This window comes from Gouania willdenowi, chromosome 21, assembly GCF_900634775.1.
Source record: "Gouania willdenowi chromosome 21, fGouWil2.1, whole genome shotgun sequence".
NCBI classification, from domain to species: domain Eukaryota; kingdom Metazoa; phylum Chordata; class Actinopteri; order Blenniiformes; family Gobiesocidae; genus Gouania; species Gouania willdenowi.
In genome coordinates, this window is record NC_041064.1 from 4,204,584 (window position 1) to 4,229,973 (window position 25,390).

Sequence of the window (25,390 nt, forward strand, 5' to 3'; positions counted from 1 at the left end):
TCTTGGGAAACTTGGTAGTATACTTCAGTGGGAATACTCATATATAGACAGTATATACTCATTGAGTGTGTAGTGAAAAGTAAAGCCTAGGAGCTTGATGTAGATACTTTTGAGAATACAAATGACTACATACAACACGTTGTACCTATACAAAGACTAATTACCTTCAAAAAATGAATGATGTGGAAAACTGAAGAAAGGAGCACGCCTAGAAGCCTCCTCTTCAGCGTGTGTGTGTGTGTGTGTGTGTGTGTGTGTGTGTGTGTGTGTGTGTCAGACTAAATGAGCTGAGAAAATGTCTGATTAATTAACATGAAGGAATGAAAGCCTCTCCAGTGACTAGCCGAGCAATGCTAAAAGCTCCTCTTCTTTCTTTATTGGTCTGATTCCAACACTCTGAAGCTCAACATTTGAAGAACGAGACGTGAGTGCGTTCAGGCACGTCCACATCCACTCACAAGCTTTATATAAGAGAGGGTCTGAGAGCAAAGTCTGGAGCAGAGTTCAAAAACGCTAGCCTGTACTGACATGGAAGTTTAACTTTTTCCTACTTGGACCAGACACGTAAATAAAGAGCTCTAGACTAGAACCATTCCTTGACTAAACTGACTAAACCAGATCAGAAAATGAGACGACGCTTAGTGTCACCAAAGAAACACCGCTGCCTTTATTTTATTTCCACTATCGAACTGTAGCTATAGTTACGCAAAGAAGCGTTGAGCTCTAGCCAACCAGTGCTAGCCAACTAGTGCTAGCCAACTAGTGCTAGCCAACTAATGCTACCCAACTAGTGCTAGCCAACTAGTGCTAGCCAACTAGTGCAACCCAACTAGTGCTAGCCAACAAGTGCTAGCCAACAAGTGCTAGCCAACTAGTGCTAGCCAACTAATGCTACCCAACTAGTGCTAGCCAACAAGTGCTAGCCAACAAGTGCTAGCCAACTAATGCTACCCAACTAGTGCTAGCCAACTAATGCTACCCAACTAGTGCTAGCCAACAAGTGCTAGCCAACTAGTGCTAGCCAACTAGTGCTAGCCAACAAGTGCTAGCCAACTAGTGCTAACCAACTAGAGCTAGCCAACTACTGCTAACCAACTAGTGCTAGCCAACTAGTGCTAGCCAACTAGTGCTAGCCAACAAGTGCTAGCCAACTAGTGCTAACCAACTAGAGCTAGCCAACTAGTGCTAACCAACTAGAGCTAGCCAACTAGTGCTAACCAACTACTGCTAGCTAACTAGCAGAGTTGATCTGGATACTCGGGTGTTCTTGGAGTCATTTTGTGTATTTTTACTGATGTTTTGTGTATTTTTATGACATTCGCGTTTTTTTAAAAGTCATTTTGTGTATTTTTTCTACTGTTATATGTATTTTTCCGTCAATTGAGGATTTTATTTTAATTCATTTTGTGCATTTTTACTGTTGTTTTGGGTGTTCTTTGAGTAATTTTCTGTATTTTTACTGATGTTTTGTGTATTTTTCTGTCATTTGTTTTTTTTAAGTCACTGTGTATGTTTACTGTTTTAAATATTTTTCTGTCATTTTGGGATTTATTGGAGTTAATGTCTGTTTTTCTTGAGGCCAGTTGCCAATGTCTGCTTTAGACAACATCTCTTTATAATTATGATGAATCTAAAATATTGAAGCGAGTTAACTGTTTGTATTTCAATGATTGGTTTTCAAACATTCCCGTCATTGGAACTTATTTAAGACTAAAGTCTACCTATAGAGACTAAAGTTTATATTATATCTGTTGAACTGACAAGTTTAAAAGGACATAAAAGCAAGTTGCCATAGCCACCTGACATCTTTTACTCCTGTGTGAGAGTACGACTCCCCCACTCTTACTCGCTCCATTCAGTCGGTTCTTTCAAGCCTGATTGTTTTCTAATTGGTGTAGGGCCAGAGGCCACGGTTGTTATGGTAACCTGCGAAGGGCTACTTGAAAGGGTTGGGTGGTGGCTGGGGAGGGGGCACCCACTCAAAAGATATAAAGTGAGGGCAGCCCTCGTCGGAGGCTGAGGTGGTCACTTCAGAAAATAGACGTTTGTGTGTGTGGGTGTGTGTGTGTGGGTGTGTGTGTGTGTGTGTGTGTGTGTGTGTGTGTGTGTGTCACTGTGGCATCTTCAAAGAGATGTTTGAAGGTCAAGACTTGTCCTATAAATTGGTTTAGGCAAAGGTTCGTCCTCGAAAAACCAGAAATAAGACAAGAAAAGAAGGAGTACAGTGATTGAAGTTAGAATTATATCAGATATAAAAGCATTTGTTGGTTATTTCAACTCAAATCTCTTGTCGTGGTGTCACAGTCTGCTTTCATGCAGTCAGTTGCAGAAACTTTTATTTTGAAACCTTTGCAAAATTAATTGACAAAAAAATAGAAAATATATAGATACTGGACCAGTTTCTGACTGGAACAAACCATAGGATTCTGTGACACGTTTTTGGTATTAAAAAAATCTGAGGCACAGACACACAGACATTCCTTGCTTTTATAGATAGATGCTGTATAACTCTAAGTGATTATGTTTATCATGGTGAAAACAACAGTAAAATGAGGAGTCAGCAAAGATCTGAGGATAAAGACAGCATTTGTTGGCAGGTAGAGAAACAAGTGTGTGAGTGACGAGATAAAAGTAAAGCGTCAAGAGTGTGTGTGAGTGTGTGTGACATACACACTGACACACAGCTCTTTAGTACACAAGTATTTACTGACATCCAAAGCAAGCTGTTTCTCTCCTGTTTTTTTGACAGTCTCTTTTCTCAATCATTGATTCGCACACGCACGCACGCACGCACGCACGCACGCACGCACGCACGCACGCACGCACGCACGCACGCACGCACGCACGCACACACACACACACACACACACACACACACACACACACACACACACACACACACACACACACACACACACACACACACACACACACACACACACACACACACACACACACACACACACACACACACACACACACACACAGCCCTGTGGCAGTATGAATGTAATTTAAAGACACATTAAAGAGGGAAAAGTGTGATATCAGCAGAATAGAATGAGAAAGAAAGAATTGGGAAACACTGTTTTCTCAGAATGATGCAAAAATACCAACAAAATAAAATCCTTAATTATGTTTCATAAGACACTATACTATAGAATCTATGCTAAGCTAACTAGCTACTCATTACTTACTATAGTAGGGCCCTATAAAATATGTTTTATTTGTTTTCCACATTCTGTGTTTTCTGCATAAATTTTTAAAAATAATATTAATCTTTTTTTCAGTTCTTAACTCCTGTGAGAAAACAAAATAAATACTAATAAAAAAGATTTTAAGGTTTGCACTGACATGGATTATTCTGACGGCTGGTTTTTGCGTATTTTACGTGTATCGGCACCGGCCGGCGCGGGCTGCTGTGTTCGCCGCTTTTTTCTTCTACATCATGTGTTTTCAATATTTGTTAAATATTTTTTACTTGTTGTCGTTCTACCTCACCTTTGTTAATTTCAATAAATGTTTTTTTAAAGAATTGAGATTTTTACCATTTGTTATTATCATTGTGTAGTTTTTATGATGTAAATTGAGGGAGCAAACGTAGTATCAGCTCAAGAAAATCGGCAGTCTGTATCGGTCATCGGCTAGGGCTGATGGAAAAAAAATCGGTATCAGCCCTAAAAAAAACAATTAAAAAAAAAGTTATATAAATTCTGCCCAATTCCAGGTTATTTCCAATAAATAATTCCCGTGAAAAGTTACTATTTTTTAATATACCAGAGTTTAAGTTCTCATGTAAATCCCTATTTCAACTGAGGCTCTAAAGTCGATGATGTCTTACCTGTCGCTAGCAGGGGGCGGAGCCGGAGGAGACGCAGCTCCACTTCCTCTTGGTTTGTTGACTTTGGCGTAGAGTCGATCAAAGGGGTCGTCGTTGGGAATGGGCATGGCCTCGTTAGCAGGACTCCCGTGTGATTGAAAGGGCGGGGGGCGTTGAGGGGACGGAGTGCGAACGTGAACGTGCTGAACAACGTTGTAGGGAGGAGACTTGGCCACAGGAGGTGGAAAAGAACCAACGTCTTGTTTCCTAAAAGATTGAATCCGAGCGTAGTTCGGATCGTGGTCGTCGTCCTCGAAGTCTGGATAAGACGAGACGGGGCTGCTGATTGGTTGGTTCGCTGATCGCGGTTCACGCAGCTCAGGGTGTGCCGCTTCAATTCTGAGAAGAAGATGAATTCAGACATTAAGCAGTGGACAGATCTGAGATCTGATGATTGAGCTTTTTTTTTAGAGCCCGGAATGTAACAAGACCCGAATTGTTCTAAAAACAAGTTCTGATGAACCACGGCCGGGCACGCAGAGCGTCTCTGCGCCAAATAGCACGTACCACCTTCCAACAAATTAAATTGTGCAACGTAAAATCGTAATCTACGTTAAATTGCCTTTGAAACGATATCACACGACTATGTTCCGATAAATTTAGAAATTACCAGAAAAAGGGGGTGTGCTCCTGTCCCCCCTTTCAAAAAGGTATTAGATAGGCTATTGACATCCGCTCATAGAACGTCCATGTCATATTACAGCCGGAATCAACGAGCATTAGTGGAGGAGTAGTTATTTGAAGAATGGAGCCCCGCCCCCATGGCACATACGGAGTAATGGGCCCCATTCATATATTGGTCGGTGTCAATGATTCGGTACCACCAACTGTCGCAATATTTGACCCACAAATAAATGAGAAAACGACTTTAATAAAAATTGCCTAAAAAAGGGGGGTAGGCCGCCAGACCCCCCGGGCTCCTAATCGAATTGTGCAAGGCATAATCGTAATTTACGTTGAATTACTTTTGAAACTATATATCACACGACTATGTTGTCATAAATTTGGAAATTACCAGAAATGGGGGGTGGGCCCCCGGGCCTCTTACCCTATTTCAAAACAAGGGCTCCGAGCATCTCATCATATTCATTCATAGAGTATTCATACCAAACTGCATTCCGATCTAATGAGAACTAACGGAGGAGTAGTCATTTGAAAAATGGGGCCCCCGGGGTCCCCCTGTCGCCCCCGTGACACGTACGGGGTAATGGGCCCCAATTTATATATTGGTATGTGCCAATGATTCGGTACCACCAACCGTCGTAATATTTAGCTCGCAAATGAATCGGAAATCGACTTTCTTTTTTTCTTCTTTTGAGGCCCCTTGGGCCCCAAATCGAAAATCGGGCTCCGAGCATTGATGCGAACACATCCATAGATTATATCTACCAAATTTCATCTGTTCACGAATAGCAGAGGAGTAGTGATTTTAACTAGTGTATACAACAACAACAAGAAATGAGGGCGTTTTGAGTTTGGTTGCTACGCCAAAAAAAATGTAATAAAACCCAAAATGTTTCAACTGGTCAATAACGTAACTGAGCCCAAAACACATGTAATCATTTTATTACATCATATAGTGAATCAATGATTTATGGGTTAAATGGCTCATTGCTTCAATGTTGAATGTAGTATCATACGCAAATGTGTAAATGTGTGTGTGCGCGTGTATATATATATATATATAAATATATATACTGTATATATATATATATATACACAGTATATACACACATTTTGGAGCACGCATTTTTTTAGTGACTTTTAACGTGCTAAAGTCCCAAATTGTCATTTAAAAATCTGTTGCTGTCACAATCATAATTAAATTGTAATTGAGGTTAAACAATTGACTTGGTAATTGGAAGGAAAATTCTATTAAAAAAATGTATTATCACGCAAACCTTTGAAACCTGTGAAAAAAATGAAATCCAAGGGTAAACCTAACACGGTAACAAATATATAGGAAATAAATTAGATGATAGATATTTGTTTTTAGTGTATTTTACAGCTAATTTAGGACCCGTTAGCATTAGAGATACTAACTGGAAGCTAACACAAGAGGAAGGTTAACTTTTATTAATTCATCTATTAAAGGCTCAGTAATTGTGATTAATTGTAATTGAACATGGGTAATTGAAAACGTAATTGTAACTGAAGAATGTAAATGACACCAACCCTGTCCAGTACTAATATGTATATATATATATATATATATATATATATATATATAAACCCATAGGTCATTGACTCACTATGATGTAATAAAATTATTACACTATTAGGAGAAATATTTTAGCCTGCCTCATAACGTAATAACCACGGCAAAATGTTTTTAGCTCAGCATCTTGTTACATCATTGACCAGTTTTAACATTTTGGGTTTTGTTAGATTTTTTTTTTATAACAATATGTGTCTTGTTATATTTGGGGCTCGAACAAAGCTGCTCCGTGATTGGCTGACCCTCACCGTTCTCTTTCTTCCTTCATTCTCTCAAACTCGTGGTCACTCAGGACGTCAGATTTCTGCCGCTGCAGCGCCGCCTTCGCTTCTTTCTTTTCCTCCTTTTTCTTTCCAAATCTGGACAAGAGAAGAAAAAAATAGAGTTTGAGGGTGTTAAATAATACAGCAATGTTTATTTTCCTCATTAAAAACATACAAGCATTTGTAACAGCTACAGGAAAGCTCAAAGTAGTACATTTAAACTGAGAAAATAAATTAAACAAGAAGACAGTCGTCAATATCCGCCGGTTGGTTGTTATTAGAACTCACAGCCTTTTCCTAAATGCCATAAATTTAAGAACGTAGATGTATACATAAGAAAATATGATCACATCAAAATATAAAATTACTAACTTTCTGTCCCCTTTGAAAATACCTCAGAGTAAAAAGAAAAAAAACGGAACAAGGGCAATAACTCCGGAAAAAATAATTGCGCGCTTCTCATTTTCAAACTCAATCAAGGTATTGATACTCTGAAGCCACACACCAAATTTCGTTATCCTATCTTACCCAGTTTCTGAGAAAAGCTGTCTCCTTTGAAGATACCTCAAACAGAGTCCAAAAAACAGAAAAAGAGCAATAACTCAAGAAAAAATTATTGTGCCCTTCTCATTTTCAAACTCCATCAAGGAATTGATACCCTGAAGCCATAATCCAATTTTGGTTATCCCATTTTAAACAGTTTCTGAGAAAAGCTGTCCCCTTTGAAGATACCTCGAACAGAGTCCAAAAACGAAACAAGGCCAATAACTCCGGGAAAAAAAATTGTCCGCTTCTCGTTTTCGAACTCCATCAAGGTATTATTACTCAGAAGCCACACACCAAATTTGGTTATCCTATCTTAAACGGTTTCTGAGAAAAGCTGTCTCCTTTGAAGATGCCTCGAACAGAGTAAAAAAAAACAGAAAAAGGGCAATAACTCCAGAAAAAATTATTGTGCGCTTATCGTTTTCAAACTCCATCAAGGTATTGATACCCTGAAGCCATAATCCAAATGTAGTTATCGTATCTTAAACGGTTTATGAAAAAAGCTGTCCTTTTTAACTCGGACGGACGGATGGACGCACGGAGCTCAAACCGATATCCTCCTTCACACTTTGTGGCGGGGGATAAAACACCATGATGGACCTGCTTTTGTACATAAATCTTTGTAGGTTCAACAAAGAAATATGTTGATTTCCAGGAATGTTTACTCACCAGTCTTTATGCAGCTAATAAAACATACACGCAAGCATTCACAAATGCACGTAGCTGCCTTTTAAACGCACATCCCTCAACTGAGCGTCAGTGCAATAATGCATCAGTAAAGAGTGCATTTGTAATTGCACTCAGCAAACAAAGGGAAATAAGTTAAGTAACTGCCCAATAGCATTGCACTCAGCTGTAACTAAATCTAACGATGACATCCACAACGGAGGTAACGGCCTGCATTCGATTGCCACATATCAATAGTGAGAGTACAGCATCTCAGTGTGTGTGTGTGTGTGTGTGTGTGTGTGTGTGTGTGTGTGTGCGTGTGTGTGTGTGTGTGTGTGTGTGCACTAACAGTTTACTCAGCGTTATTGAACATTGAGCTGCTCATTACTTAAAGAAGACAAACACAGACAAAAAGTGACCAACGCACTGAAAACAGACAAATTCATTCTTTAAACTGTGACCGATGCGAAAATACAAAATAATAACAAAATATAAAATACAAAATATTCACAAACACACAGACACTAAACCACAAATAATTGATGAAACAAGCTTTAACTATTACCACATTTTCATCGTCTTGAATGCATTAAATGTAAAGGTTTGCTCAGAGAAAACACAGGGTGGAACATTTAGCATCATTACTAAAGTTTAACACAACACACTGTACATAACAAAATCATCAGTAACAGTGCACGTGTACTAGCATTAAAAACACATATTCTTCGAAAATTACAAAATAAATAAAATAAAAAAAAACGAGCAGTTTTACAGTCATATTATTCGTGTAGGTTCTACAATAGTCTGAAAAATACTAAATTCCCTTCCTGCAATGTAAACACCAATATTGTTATTATTAATAATAGTGTTTTTTAAATGCAGTCATATAGTGCAGGGGTTCTCAACCAGATGCCTTCAAGAAAATACAAATATTTCTCAACAATTGTGAGTCGATTTTTGCTTATTTTTACCCTTTTTCTCCAACTAAACCAAACTTGACACATTTTTGACTATTTTAATTACTTTTTCTTGCCATATTTTTGCTCCTTTTAATGCATTTTTCCACATTACTCCCATTTCAGACACTTCTCCATCAAATTTCAATGACTTTTCCGCACATTTTTTCCACTTTCAAGACATTTTTTCACACTTATAAACCCTTTCCACCACTTTTCCACCTAATGTTGCATAATATATTGACCTATTATTGCCACTTTTAACCTCTTTTCACCATATTTCATGCTTATTTTTGCCAATTTAACCACATTTAAATTTGTCATGCCCATTATTTGCCAGTTTAAACTAATTGTCCCTATTAATTGTTTTATTGACACTTAGTTTAAACCCTTTTTACCACTTTTTCTATCCGTTTTAAAATCCCATTTCACCACCTTATTTTTGGTCACTTTTTAAACCATTTTTTATTTTTGATTAAAACAAGGATTTACATCTTTATACCATGTGTGAAACTTTTGCAAAGTTCAGGTCACATGACCATTAAACAACCCCCCATTTGTTTACGGCGGAGTAAAAAATAAGTTAAAATATATATATATATATATATATATATATATATATATATATATATATATACTATTCAGCAGCTTTCAGCATGTTTGGCACAATTTTGGGACATTTATTTGCTTGAAACCACTTCTAATTTGGAAAAACTGATAAAATAGAAAGGAAATGGATAAAAAAACACAGAAAAAAAATGGAAATTAGAAAATGTTTAAACAGTGAATAGGAGGCTAAACATTGAGCATTGAAATTAGTTCATGAAAATGCAGTCATCGAGGTCAGTCTGTCTTAACCTTGAGTTCAAGACCCCATTTCGGGTCGCGGGACACTGGGAGAGGGTCGCCAGAAGCCTTTTAGAAACTAGGCATATTTCTAAAAAAAAAAATTTAGCCCATTTTTGCTCTACACCAAACTTGCCATATTTTAACCTATTTTCATCACTTTTTTCTTGCCGTATTTTTGCTCCTTTTAATGCACTTTTGCTACATTACTCCCATTTCTGACACTTTCAAGACATTTTGGGCCCCTTTTAACACTTTCCACCACTATTCCACCTTTTATGTTGACCGTCTTTTGTCACTTTTAACCTCTTTTCACCATATTTTATGCTTATTTTTGCCAATGTAAACACATTTAAGATTTGTCACGCCCATTATTTTCCAGTTTAAACTAATTTTTACTTTTTAAAGTACATTACCTCAACCCCCATTCCTCACCAGACTTTAACACGAAAGCAGTGAGTCACTATATATTAACTTCTGCATCAAATGTACAATTAGCATTCAAATAGCATGTGTAGAACCTAGTGCTGACACAGGAAATAAAAGATTGTGGTGAGTAGAACTTTGTGAATCGAGCCCGTCAAAACGTATAAATAGTTAATATCTCCCACACGCCAACTGTGACCTTATAACAGACCTTATGTTTTATTTATCGAGTCCATTGATTGATGGATGATGCTTTGGTCTTCATTTCCACTTTGTAATAATGTTAATGCTTCTGAAGGGAGACCAAAAAGGACATTGTGTGCTTTGTGGTGTTCACACTGGTTTGTTGTTGCATATCATCATCATCATCACCATTGCATTGCCTGAATAATTAAAGCCGAGTCAGCAATGATATGGCATTTTCAAATGTTCGAATGTAGAGTATTATTCATCCCCCCCATCGAGGACAACTGAACGAATGGCTCCAATCAGGGTGCATTAACAGCACGTGTGTGCGCGTGTGTGTTTGTGTGTGTGCGTGTGCATGTCACAGGGGACTAGCCTGGCTCTAATTACCGCTACATACAGAGGTTTACCCTTTCCTTCAACTCTCGCCTTTTCCCTCGTTTACCCAACGTTCACCTTTAACCGTTTTTAACTCTCAACTTTCTCATCTTTTATTCTCTCTCTCTCTCTCTCCCCCTCCCCCTCTCCCCCTCCCCCTCTCCCTCTCCCTCTCTCTCTCTCTCTCCCTCTCTCCCTCTCTCCCTACCTCCCTCCCTCCCAAGATCATTTGCTCAGAAAAAAAAAGATGTGAAAGTTTGAAATTGCTGCGAGAAAGTTTGTTATGATTTCCACTAAAAGCAGTTGTTGACATTGTTGGAGAAGTTTTTGCATTGAATTGTGGGATGTGCAGTCCCTTAGACAAATGCATAGAAGTGTTTTTACTTCATTCTTACTGTGATTTATTGTGTTCGCCCGCAAAAATTCTGCCAAAGTGACTTCCCAAAACATTTCTGCTGTTTTTACTGGAAATTGTGGCAAAACAATGTTTACTTTGGCCTACACTGTGTCTATCTGATAAAAAAACATCTCCAGCAGCTTTAAAAAGAAATAAAAACAAACAATTGCTCCAAACTGACAAGAAAACCTCGTCAGCTCCAAGTGCTGCTAGTTTTTAATGCGTCGTAGCTCGGCTCATACAGTATGGATATAATTTTCAGCAGCAGAAAGGAGAACAAAGCTTCTCCTTAGCGGGTCAAAGAGCCGTCCTTTTGTTAAAGCCACAACGTGGTGAAACCTTGTTATTCCCATTTTATAGTGTTTTTCTTTACACATGCTGCAGAGCTGCTCTCTGTCTGTCAGCTCTATGTCAGAGCTTCAAATTTGACTGTGATCGCTCTGAGATGCCAGTTCATACCAAGACTACAAGCAGTTTTTCTGATGCTCTTTAGACGAAGCGTGCTTTAACACCGGTTTAGTCATGAACTCGGTCTGAATAGGTGGAGGACAGATGGTAATTTGATCATCTTGGTTTGGCTTGGTTTGCGTTCAGAGAACAACTTCTGATCCGCTCCAAACAGCCTCTGGTGCAGTTCAATGAGCTAACCAGTTACTATAACTAGTGACTGTAACCAGTTCCATGAGCTAACCAGTTACTGTAACCAGTTCCATGAGCTAACCAGTTACTGTAACCAGTTCCATGAGCTAACCAGTTACTGTAACCAGTTCCATGAGCTAACCAGTTGAGGGGCCATTACTAGAGTAGAGACTTCTCTAGGCAGAGAAACAGAAACCTGAAGAAGAGGTTCTCGTCTATGGGTCAAAGCCAGCGCTGTAGAGTCTTCAGAAGCTTCTTCCTTCTCCGGTTGTTCTTTACCAACGTTTAACAATGGAGCAGCAACAAGTCTTCGTGTTTTGGGTGGTTTTATTACCATGTTTTGTGCCGTCGCCGGTTCAAATGATCACCCACAATACCGTGTGCTCTACGTCATCACCAGTACTTCCTGTGTTTGATCCGTTCTGAGAGCGGTTGTGTTCACGGTGCTCCTAATCGCTCTTGACTTTGATTGGAAACGCTTGAGACCGACAGAAACAATCGCTTTAGAATTCTCCTGTTGGATCTACTCTAGACATAGTTGATGTGTTCACACTAAAGGGTTTATTTCTGTATTTTTTAATGTCTGTCTGGTTGGCCCTGAAACTCTGGTTTGGATTGAACACACACACAACTGTGATCTGTTTTCATGACCTCAAGGTTAGCGAGTGAGCTAAGCAGAGCTAGACTGCCCTGTAAGACACATCTGTACTCATGAGTACGGTGCAAGGAGGGGTTTTCTTGTTTTTGAAGATAAGCAGATAGATGCAGCATAAAGATGGAGGAACATAGACGCCTTCCTCTGGCCACCTGCGCATGGGCTTAGTCTACTAAACTTTGCATGTGAATAGTGTTGTTCCGATGCCATTGTTTGGCACCGATATCGATACCCAGTTGCATAGTATCGGCCATTACTGATACATGCAATACAGCGGTGTGATGTGACCTGTTTTTTACCCAGGGTGAACCCTAACCCTAACCCTAAGACCTGGGAAGAAAGTAGAGAAAAAAACCTTACAAATTTGGTGCCGTGACCCGGATCAGTAAAAATCCTTACGACACCGACCAAACTCTTAGAGCAAACAAATCCTAGATCGTTTTAACTGCTCTAGGATCCGTCAGGCTGAATGCACTCTGATGGATCCAACTCAATGGATAAAAAGGTTTCTTATTAAAAATTCTGTGTTAACACGGGACAAACGAAGCAGACTTTTTCTAGGGAAAAAAAAAGCCGAGAGTGGTTCTAAACTAAACTACAATTCGTTGGTGTGAACGTGTCCGGAAACTACAACTCATTACAACAACAATCTCTGTCCAAACCTTGATAAAAACAAGTCTACACCTCCTCAGGGACTGGTTAGAGGTCTGAACGTCTTCCTGACCAAACAAAGCCCCCTATTATTATCAGTATCATTGTTTCAACTCTTCCAGAAGCTCTTCTTCTTCCCTTGCCAACCACCAGCGACAATTAATTCACTGTAATGAAAAACCGCCTTCACAGCCACCAGATCACAATACTGTGGCGCTCTTGGAACGACACGTTCACCACATCATGGACCTGAACTTAATCAATCAGCCTGGACTGTGTGATGAGTGTCCATGTGGGCCACAATGTGTGAGAATGGCTTCACACACACGCACACACGCACACGCTTATACATATTTCAAAATGTACAAGTTCTGACATTTTCACTTGAGCGTGGTTTCACAAAGAATACCGGAGTAGGATTAGCAGCTGATTAGCGACCCTTGTTGTGTCATTGGATGAACAGAACGATGACTCATGAATATTCATGCTCTGACACCACAATCTGTATGGAAAAGTGTATGGCTTCTCATTTACATGTGAGAAAGACTTAATTAGAGATATGTACACAGGTTTCATAAAGCCTCCATCTGTTGAGCGGAAAGGTAAAGAGAAGGAAAACGGCTCAGAAACCTCATAAAAGTTATGTTTGCAGAAATAATCCTTCAGACAAACTAAAGAATAAAATGCTGCTAACACAAAGACAACATGAACTAGAACTCTAGTCCTGTTTAGCGTCTGAAAACCAGCGGAATTATGAGTTAGTCCTTTTAGAAACCACTTTCCCTAATATTTATCCACTGCTTCTGCTTTCATGCATTAAGTGCATCATAGGCATACATTCATAACCACACCATGGGGTATAATAGCTGTATCTTCACCATCTGAAAACAAAGCCATGTTGAAAAGTGTTGAAAAGTAAATAATAGTAGTAAATAAATACACTATAGTCCATTTTCCTATTCATTGTCTGCACTTAATTATCATGAATAAACAAGTTGGGTTCATGGAAAAACACACGGAAATAATGAAATATAATTCCAGAAAAGTAAAAAGCTATAGTTAGTGTAGTAGAACTAAAGACCAGTCTGAAGTTATACAGTATATCTAGCGTACATCTAGTACATCTGCAAACATCTGTTTTCTTGTCAGAAATCCCTCTGAACACTTACTTAAGATGACTTTCACCATGTGATTTTTTAGATATTTAAAATTATTAGTTTCCTGTCTTTCTTGTTACTGATGTTCTTTCTTTTTTCTGATTTATATTTCTGTGTTTTAATCACTGTTTTTGTTGTTTTAACTTGTAAAGTGTCTTTGAGTTTCTTGAAAAGTGCTTTAAAATGTATGATCATTATTATTATTATTATATAACATCAAGAAACAAGAGAAACATGAGAAACAGTCAAAAAATGACTGACGAGTTCATGGAGATTTGAGTTCAAGTATTCTATATTTTGTATATTATTATCCTACCACATTGTAATACATATTTTACGCAAAGAACCTTTTACTTTGTTATTTATTGTTTTAGTTTTTGATGCAAAAAAAAAAAGGTAATGTGCATTTCACAAGATGTAACAGACAAGGGTTGTCTGTATAATATTGTTCTTTTGGTTCTTGTGTGTTTTTGGCTACTTTTTTGTAAAAAATAAATGAATAAATAAATCAAATACCATACCTTATTACATTAAATCAGGGGTGTCAAACTCATTTTAGTTCAGGGGTCAAATACAGAACAGTTTGATCTCAAGTGGGCCACACATTTTATGCAAGAAAACGAGCAATTTCAACGTTACTGTGCCCTAGTTGGCACTTCTACGTATAAATAAGATACTAAATATGTTAGAAACCGACCGAATCCAAGCAATAAGTGACAGACATCAGTCCCAACAGGATGCTCACTTTAAATTTCCTAGATTTTGTGACCAATTTCTACTTAATTAAGAGAAAAATGATGTCATAATTTCAGAAAAATGGAAAGAGTTTGTAAGAATTTTGAGTTTTTCAACTGTTTAACATAAAAAATGACTGCAATCATGCCATAAGTGCACTGGAAAAACTGTGAGCACCTGCAAATATTGATGAGGTTTATTTACACAATGGTTAATTTTTACTTTCTCTGGCGGACCGAATTGGATGCTCCAAAGGGCTGGATTTGGTCCCTGTGCCATGAGTTTGACACGTGAATTAGATGATGGACAAATACAGTATATTAGAGAGTGAAATAAACAATCATTTATACAAAAATATTCCTATATAAAGTTAATGAGGTCATATTAATCAGGGTTAAAACTAAATATTGTACATATCGGACTAACATTAAGTGAACGTAACCTTTCACTGGTTTAAAATATATTTTTTTAGTGTTTTATTGATAACTGTGCCACACGTTTCTGTGTGGAAATAGAAAACGTCGCTGACGAACGATGAAAGAAAGAATTAGTGGAACATCTGTGACTCCACCCTTTCTCTCCTCTTCAGTCACGCCTCCTGTTTGTGGTCATCAGCGCATGGATCCCTCAGAGAGACCAGTGATTGACATGTGTGCTGCTGTGACGGGCACGCACACACACACACACACACAGAGACGTGTTGATTGGCAGCCATGGCATCAGCCAGTGACACCCCAATGACTTTCTGTCATTTTGTTAAATTGGTGGCGAGTCCTTTTCCTGCTATGAGCGTGTGCTCTCTAATTATCCAACAATGACTTTAAGTGTGTGGTCAGAGAGATTCTGATTTAACAAGTGAGTGCATATTATTTATTACAGTCAATTATAAATGACTGTGAACAGTATTTAGAAAAATATTTGAACCGTGCACTGATTTTTTCCAGCAAAACATTCCATTTTCACCCAATCGACTATATATTTATTGAGCATATTTAATATGACGCATAATAAATAAAGAAAACAATCACTGCATAACATAAAAGAATAAGAAATGTAAGGTTTTCTTTACAATCTATATTTACTGTAAAATAGAATGTTATGACATTATGTGTTGCCAACTTCTTAGTAAAGAAAGTTGCCATTGGTTGCCCCAAAATTTGCTGGATGTTGCTCGATGTTCATGGACGGTTTTGCAGAAGGACGTTAATCGTACAGAGCTTTGTTACAATAACAGTGTGATGTTGTTTTAGCTCATTTATCTTCTTGGATACTGCTTTGCTTTTATGTTTTTAACTTGCGTAAGCTTTTATTCTGTTTTTTATTGTTCTTTATTTATTTATTATGTATTTATATCAAAACAACGGTGTTCACATTATTAGTTTTACGTGGTATCTCGCTTGCCTGTGTTGCCTCTGACCTATAACTAATGACTATATATAACTTTCAATATTGCTTTTCTTTTTGTAATGTTCAGTTTAGTGCATATTTCTGCTACTTTGAACCTTTTTAAAAAGCCTCCTGTGGACAGGTGGTGTGAATTAGTACATGTGCTGTACTCAAAACAATACATCTGGTATCTAATGTAAGTGTGAGGTCCATATCAAATAAGAGAATCTGATTTGTTTATTTGAGTGGGACAGTGTGTATTAATGTGCAGTAGAAGTTGTAAATACACCAGAGTTAGCTAAACGCTCATTTCCATCCTTACTTGTGACTTTAATGTTTTTTTCATTATTTTAAAAACATTTTAGTTTTGTCAATCAAACTAACTTGTTTTAAATTCTGACCAGGATACTGTCTATTAATTTAAATCAGGGTAATAATGGTCCTGTTAACGCCCAACACTGGTAACGGGGGCACAAAAAGTCACAAGATTTGTTGCTCGTCGAGTTCAAAAAACCCAAAAAAAACCATAAACACTTGATATGGAAATCAATGTAAATCACAGCAACCTTATTTTAAAGCAAAAACAATTCTAAATACATGATAATCATTACAAAAATATCATAGCAACAGTTCCAGCAATGTGCCGAGTATGATATTATTACTTCTGAACTATATGACGTACAGTACATGTACTATTTAAAGTATGTGCATATGAATCACTCTTAGAAATAATCGAATAGTCTGAAAAACATCATGGCTTTTAATCCCACGGCAATGCTTAAGTAATACATTACTGTAATGGTTCCATGTTCAAAAGAGGCTCAAAGTAGCAGAAAGTTAATTTGATCCCATCAAGCTTTCAGCCTATAGAGTACATGTAGGATGAGAACATACTGTATTTAAAGCTGTACAGACTGTGGCTAATGGGCCTAGCATGAATCCAACAGTATACACCTCACAATGGACTTAGTCCATGCTAATGGCCTCAACCACATACAGTAGGTAGAATAACAATGGCCACAATGGAGCACTTATAGTTAACAGCAGTAACAGCACACCATGGTTTGACCAGCTGGAGACTGGGAGACAAAGAAGATCTCTGTGTGAATATATCTATATATCTATATATATACTGTACGTCTCAATGAGAGGTAAAGAAAGTGTGCACATTTAACACTAAGTGGCCTTTTTAGAATAAAATCCAGCAAAAAAATAAAGATCTATGCAGAACAACTGTGTAGCCATGCATTCATTTATATACATTTACATTAATTCACATTGATTTTAAATTTCACTGCGACAGCCATGGTAGTGAGACACTGCTTTAGTCTCATTCATAGATTCATTTATACAAGACTGTGTGTCTGTAGTCCAGTCCTACAGACACAGACACACATGCAGATGACAGAACAGCTAAAATAAAATAATGATGCAACTGTTTATTTAAAGATTGGCGCAAAACAGAAATGCGTGCATTAATAAATGAACAAGGAGCATTTCTACTGTGTGTAACGTAGAAAAAGCTTCACTAATACAGTAACAGCAAGTAGACACAAACAGACTAATGCTGTACACACATTAGAAAACAAGACTAAAACTAAGAATCATTTACAACAGACGTGGGCCACATGCTTGAATTTTGTGAGACCACCAAAGGAAACGCACAAAATGACATTAAATGACATACAGAATTATTGAAATATTCACCTGATGACAAAAATACACACACACCCCCCAAAATGGGAAAACAACAACAAATACACACTAACATGACAACAAAATCACAAGTGTAATACAAATATACATACAAATTATTCCAAATACAATAAAATGACAACAGAAATACACAAAATTATTAATAACACACAAAAACAGTAAAAATACACAAGACAACAAAAAACTGCACAACACCAAGGGAAACACATAACTACCACAAAAAAATACAATAAATGGCACAAAAAAAAACACAAAATGACTCATAACAAACACAGTGACAAGAAAATACAGAAAATGAGTTCAAAATCACACAGAAACTATTAAAAAATACACAGAACGACAACAAAAAACAATACACCAAAAACACACAAAATTACAAACAAAATGCACAAAATTCCTCAAAACACACACAAAAACCAAGAAAGTGACAGAAAAATACGTAATCTGACTTCAAAAATACACAAAAATAGTAAAAATATGCAGAATGACGAAGTAAAAAACAATAGATAACATCAAAATTACAACAAAAATGCACAAAATTCCTCAAAACACACACAAAAACAAAGTGACAGTGACTTTAAAAACACACAAAAACCGTAAAAATACACAAGACAACGACACAAAACTGTACAAAGACAGAAAAATACACGACCACAAAAAAAAAATAAACAATAAATGACTCCAAAAATGCACAAAAATACAACAATAATACACAAAACAACAACAACATGAGACACAAAAAGACCCTTGAATACATTATGAAAGCATTATATTATATTATTGTGGAGGCGAATAGTGAACGGCTCTGTGTAAACATGATCATGAAGTATTCAAGGTGAGAGTTGATAGAACATCATTATAAGTAAACATGAAGCATAAAATGTGTTCAAATGTTGGTAGTTTGGTTAGTGAGCCAAAGATCCTCTGAAAATGTGTCTCACACACGCACACACACACACACACGCACTAAGCATGCCAGATGCCAACTACATGCCACCATCTGACTGTGTGACCAATCAGATTTCATCTTTGTATGAATATTCATTATGATGATGAGACGGTTACCACCGTGCACACACACACACACACACACATTCACAGATGACTGGCATATCTGATTGGCATGTGGCGGTTCAGATGACGGAGCCAGCTGTCCACTTTGAAAGGCCACTTTAAACAAATACACTAAACTACACAACGATGACAAGCAAAGATCACTACAATTACACCTGATAGTTAAAACATTTAGACAAGTGACAGAAAATATTACAATCTGCAGTTTAGTGCTTGGACCTTTAAGGGTGATGATCTTATTGTGCTGTTGTTGGGGTAACAATCGGGGGCTTGTCCAGGATGTAAATAAAACAAACTAAACCTAAGAATAATTTACTGTAAGTGCAGAAAATGACTTTAAACAACATACAAAAATATAGAAAAATACACCAGACTACAAAAATACACAAAAAACACACAACAAGAAGAAAAACACGATATGAGTGAAAGATGTACAAAATGGCAAAATTGCAAAAACAACAACAAATAGACACAAAAATTATTCAAAAAATTACCACAAAAGGACACAAACACACTCAAAATGACTTCAACAACAGTAAAAACACACAAGACAAGAGAAAACTGCACAAAATAAACAAAATACACACAGCGAGTCCCACAAGAAAAAAAAGACACCAAAAACACACAAAATTACAACAAAAATACATAAACCCACTCATAACACACACAAAAAACTAACAAAGTGACAGGAAAATACACAAATCGACTTCAAAAATGCACAAAAACAGTGAAAATACACAAGACAACAACACCTGCGAGTTAAAACAGTAAAAACTAGTCACAGAAAATATTAAAACCTGCAGTTTAGTGCTTGGAGCTTTAAGTGTAATGATCTTATTGTGCTGTTGTTGGGGTAACAAATGGGGGCTTGTCCAGGATGCAAATACAACAAATTAAAACTAAGAATCATTTAAAACAGACGTGGGCCACATGCGGCCTTTGCTCAAATTGTGTGCGGCCACCAAAGTAAACGCACAAAATGGCTTTAAAAAAAACATACAAAATTATAGAAAAATACCAAAAAATACCAACATTACAAAATAAACAAATCGACGCCAAAAGAAAACGAATCTAAACAAAAATGATTCCAAAAAACCCCAAAAATGACAAAAATACAGTTAATGACTCATAATATGCACAAAAAACCAACAAAGTGACTTCAAAAACACACAAAAACAGTAAAAATACACAAGACAACACCATGATTACACCAGCTAGCAAATAATAAAACAACAACAACAGACACAAAAATTACACCAAAATCAGAAAATGACAACAAAAAACACAAAATGACTCATAACACATACAAAAAAAATAACAAAGTGACAAGAAAACAGACAAGACAACAACAAAAAACTGCACAAAAATGAAATAATACACAAAACGAGTCCCACAAGAAAAAAAAATGACACCAAAAACACACAAAATGACTTAAAAATGCACAAGACAACAACATCATGATTACACCTGCTAGTTAAAACATTTAGAATAGTTACAGAAAATAATTTCATCTACAGTTTAGTGCTTGGAGCTTTAAGTGCTGTTGTTGGGGTAATAATCGGGGGCTTGTCCGGGATGTAAATACAATAAAAATCCACAACATGAAAGAATGTATTTCAGCAAGTTAAATCGGACTTATATTGTGTAAAACCCAGAGATACAGTATATAGGAGTATTATCCTCCATAAAATCACTGATCTCGGGGTTCATTCTGACCATCTGATACAGTATTTGCCTGTTTTCTAGTCCACGGGGGTCTGAGATGAATGTGTCACATCAGGGTCTCAGCCCAGATGGAACTGTTCTGATGGAGCCTCATTTAACTCCTGAGTCTAGAACCATTTCCTGCAATCAAATACGGACAAGGGCAGGAGTTAAAGGGAGTCGTCTAAGAGAAGAGGGAGTGTGTGTGTGTGTGTGGGGGGGGGGGGGGGGGGGGGGGTGATGGAAAATGGTGATAAGAAGACGAAGAAGCTGAGATTATCACTGTGTTCTAATGAGGAGTTTGATGGAGATGTAAACCAGGAAAAGTTCAAATATACAGTATGTGGTTGTAACTCATGGAAAAGTGATTTATTGGATTTTTAAAGAGTATGTACTACTAGTCATATTTACAACAATCCTTTATACTGTATTACAATAAAACAAAAGACATACACATTTATTAAAAAACAAGAAAAAAAAGAACTTAAAAACACTTTCAACAGTTTTAGCTGTTGGACGTGATATACATGAGATTTGTAGTCAGTAGAATTAGAAAAGGGGTGAAACATTTTTGGTATCTTAAGAAAAATTGGAAATATTCAAAAAAATTTCACTTTTCATTGGAATTATTTTTTGGAATTAACCAGAAATTAGGAAACATTTTAATTGATTAATGCAGATATCTTATATATTTTACAGGGTCTCAAACTGGGTCTCACGCAGTAGTTTGGGGTTCGTGAATAACTAGTAAAAAAATGTTTTAATGTGCACATATTTTGTTCAATGGTAATACATTGAGTTTTAATAAACAAAATTAGTTTTAAAGTTGAAATGTGGAAAGAATAAATCATTCCTTTGGTATTTAGGGCAACAAATGGAAGTAGATTGTGTTTAATCGACAAAGATCATGAGGTGGTCTTTAATACATTTTTCTCCCCTGTTTTAAATTGTTCTAAAATATATTTACTCATATTTTGTAAGTTTCAGATTTTTCCTGCTATTTTCTATGGAAAGTTTCTAACTTTCCAGGAATTTTGCATATATATATATGTATATATATATATATATATATATATATATATATATATGTGTGTGTGTGTGTGTGTGTGTGTGTATTTTCTGGTAAATTCCAATAAGTTATTTCCATGAAAAGTTTATATACTTTTCCTCAAATTCCTGAGCTTAAGTTTGTTCAAAAATGTACCTTCTAGTAAGTAAGTTAGTTAAAAAAGGCAGTAACTGTTATTATCTGGGTGAGAATTATTATCAGTTTGAGTCAGAAAGAGATAATGCTTGGATTACAGTGAATTGTCATATTCTAGTGATTCTGAGGAGGAAAACTCCACCAGACACGTGCGTAACAGCAGATCTAAAGTGGGAAGTGCTGCATAATGACAATGAATAAGAACTCAGTGTATTTTTGTTTATTGCATTAAGAAAACTCTCTTTACAAATAAATTTTTTTTTTTTCCCCAAGATATCTTGATTTGACTGAAAGTAGGCATTCTAAAGCTTCACCATGAATCCAAATATGTGTTAAATTCCTGCTAGTGATTTATTAATATATATATATTTTTTTTTAAATGCACAAAATGACTCCAAAATCATGCAAAAATACAATAAAATATACAGAATGACAACAAAAAATTAACTCTTAACACACGAAAGGACAAAAACACACAACATGACAACAAAGATATCTTGATTTGACTGAAAGTAGGCATTCTAAAGCTTCACCATGAATCCAAATATGTGTTAAATTCCTGCTAGTGATTTATTAATATATATATACATATATATATATACAGTATATATATATTTTTTTAAATGCACAAAATGACTCCAAAATCATGCAAAAATACAATAAAATATACAGAATGACAACAAAAAATTAACTCCTAACACACGAAAGGACAAAAATACACAACATGACAACAAAGATATCTTGCTTTGACTGAGAATAGGCATTCTAAAGCTTCACCATATGTGTTAAATTCCTGCTAGTGATTTATTTATATATGACAACAAAAAAAACCCCAAAACAAGGTGGGAAAGGTGGTGGAAAGGCTTCATAAATGCTGAAAATGTCTTGAAAGTGTAAAAATGTGCAGAAGAGGATCTGCATTGATATAAAGTCCCATGCAGACGTGCACTCAACATTTAATTTGAGCTTTTTATGAAAAAACCATCCAAGGAAAAAATGTTTCTCAAATGAACATGTGGAAAACATGTTGAAAAGGTAAAGGGTAGGAACATTAGACATATTCAATTACATCAAATTAGTTCATATTAGAGTAAATTGCCTCATAAATAACTTGTGGCAATTTTCAGATGAAATCACTGTGATGAAATGGGACTTTGAAATGTGGAAGTGTTTCCCTGTGTTCTGGTTCACACAGACTGCGTTTGTACGAGGTTCTTTGAAAAAGGCTCCGGCTGTATTTTGCAGATCAAATTGCCCGTGAGTGTTTTTCTAAAGATCCCTATCTGTGTAATGTTCATGTGAAATCCCACTTCACAAACTACCAGACTGGAGCGCTGATATTAGCACGCAATTAAAGGTAGAAAGTAGAAATTATTCATTCAAACACTTTGCTCTATTCAGCGTGTGTGTTGTGTTCACAGTCACAGATACAGTGTGGGACTTAATCACTGGCTTTTTTTGATGGATCATTAAAAGCACCTTTGAAGGAAATTGAGGCGCTAAGAGAGGCCTTTGTGGGGCTCAGTGTGGGTCAAAGAAACCTGGCTGTGTGTTTATGTGTTCAGGCTAGACATAAAGACCCCAATGTAAAATGTACAAAATTACTCAAAATATAGACAGAATGATTCTAAACATATATATAACAGCAGTAAAATACATAAAAGATTGAAGAAATAGAAAAAATGACTCCAAATCATGAAAAAATTACAATAAAATATACAGATTTACAACAAAAAATGCACTCTTAACACACAAAATGACAAAAATATATAACATGACAACAAAATTCTACAAAATGACTGGAAAAACATACAAAATTGCAGCACAAATATACAAAATGACAACAAAAATAGACAACAATAACAGCAAACACAAAATGACTACAGAAATACACAGTGTCTCATAACACACAAAACAGCAAAAATACACAGAATGACTCCAAAAAACACAAAAAATGACAACAAACGTCTACAAAATGACTCAAAAAACATAAAACAATTACAATAAAATATACAAAAAGGTAACACAAATAGACAAAAATAACTCCAAACCGACAAAATGACAACACACTTCCACAAAATAACATAGAATGACTCCAAAAACACACTAAATGTCAATAAAAACGTAAAGGAAAGGATTTAAAAGTGCTGAAAATGTCTTGAAAGTGGAAAAATGTGCAGAAAAGGCTTCGTAATGTGATGAAGTGTCAGAAATGTATTGTTGCAAATGCATTAAAAGGAGCAAAAATATGGCAAGAAAAAGTGATGAAAATAGGTTAAAATATGATTAAGTTTGGTGTCATTGTAGAAAAAAAAAAAAATAAGCAAACATTGGCTCAAATTGTTCAAAAAACCCTCCCAGTGTCTTGTGACCCCAAATGGGGTCTTGACCAAAGTTTGAGAACCCGTGCTATAGACAGTAGTACAGACAGTGAACCGCTGCTAATCCAGTCGTCATGATTTAACTCTGCAGGAAAGAGAAAACGTTCTGATCCAAATGTAAAACGTAGTTGACTCACCTCAGCAAACTGAATCCTTTCTTCTTGTTCTTCTTCTCCATCTCCCCAGACTCCTCTGCTTTCTTCTTCTCTTTCTCTTTTCCTTTGGCTTTGCTCTTCTCTTTCTTCTTTGCCTTTGTTTTCTTCTTCTTCTTCTCCTCCGACGGGTCAGCGGCTCCCTGACGAGACGAGCTACTGGCCGGAGTATCCCGGCCTGAACTCAGCTCGGAGCCATCGTCTGAAACGGGCGTTAAACTCATCTTAGTTCAGGGGCCAAATAGGGGCCAGTTTGTTCTCAGGTGGGTCACATGATTGTGTCCTAGTTTACACTTCTACGTATACGTAAAATATTACATTTGGAAGAAAATGATCATATCCAATTTTTACTTTCAATTTCCTAGATTTTTTGACCAATTTCTATTTAATTAGGGAAAATAAAACGTTAGAATTGAAGGAAAATTGAAGGATTTTGTAAGAATTTTGAGTTTTTTCAACATTAAAAATGACTATAATCATGTGATGTATCCACTATCCAAGCAAAAAGTAACATATCAGTCTCTGCAGGGTCTTCACTTAAATTCCCTTTATTTTTTGGCCAATATATTATATATATATTATATATTTGGCCAATTTCTATTTCATTAAGGGAAATATGTCGTAATTTGATGAAAATTGAAGGATTTTAGAAAAATGTTGAAATGTTTAACATTAAAAATGACTGCAATCATGTGATAAAAGGACCAGAAAAACTGTGAGTCCCAGCAAATATTGTGTAGTTTCATTAAATGTGTGTATTTGGAGGAGCTGAGATATCTGCAAGTGAATTAATTACACATTTTCCAGAATAACTTTTGTTTTACTTTCTCCAGCGGACCGAATTGGATGCTCCAAAAGGGCTGGATTTGGCCCCCGGGCCATGAGTTTGACACAAATGATCTAAAGGCAGGGACAGGAAACTTGAACATGTTTTTATACATGAGGTTGGGACTTAAACTGAGAATATTCACATAAACATTGTGTCTGCACCAAAAAATAAGACAATAGACCAATAATAGACATTATCCAAAGAATGGATGAAAAATAACTAATAATAATACACATTATTTATGATTTATAATGTAACATTTATGAAGTGTGTGAATAAGTAGCGGTATTTAAGAGAGCTGCTCTGTGTCCATTAACAGCTGCTCTGAAAGTGTTGAACACGTAG

General features: G+C 36.4%; 1 protein-coding gene across 6 annotated transcripts in view; it reads right to left on the bottom strand.

Moving 5' to 3' along the window:
- Window positions 1-25,390, bottom strand: part of pard3bb (par-3 family cell polarity regulator beta b) — a 257,492-nt gene that overhangs the window by 81,968 nt on the left and 150,134 nt on the right. For all 6 annotated transcript variants that reach the window (XR_003672664.1, XM_028436419.1, XM_028436418.1 and 3 more), the window contains 3 exons: window positions 24,202-24,418; window positions 6,344-6,454; window positions 3,839-4,216 (listed from right to left, as the gene is read on the bottom strand). Coding sequence is in view for 5 of the 6 variants with exons in the window: in XM_028436419.1 (XP_028292220.1) it covers window positions 3,839-4,216; window positions 6,344-6,454; window positions 24,202-24,418 (706 nt within the window). In the remaining variant the exon portion in view is untranslated. The remainder of the gene's footprint in view (window positions 1-3,838; window positions 4,217-6,343; window positions 6,455-24,201; window positions 24,419-25,390) is intronic.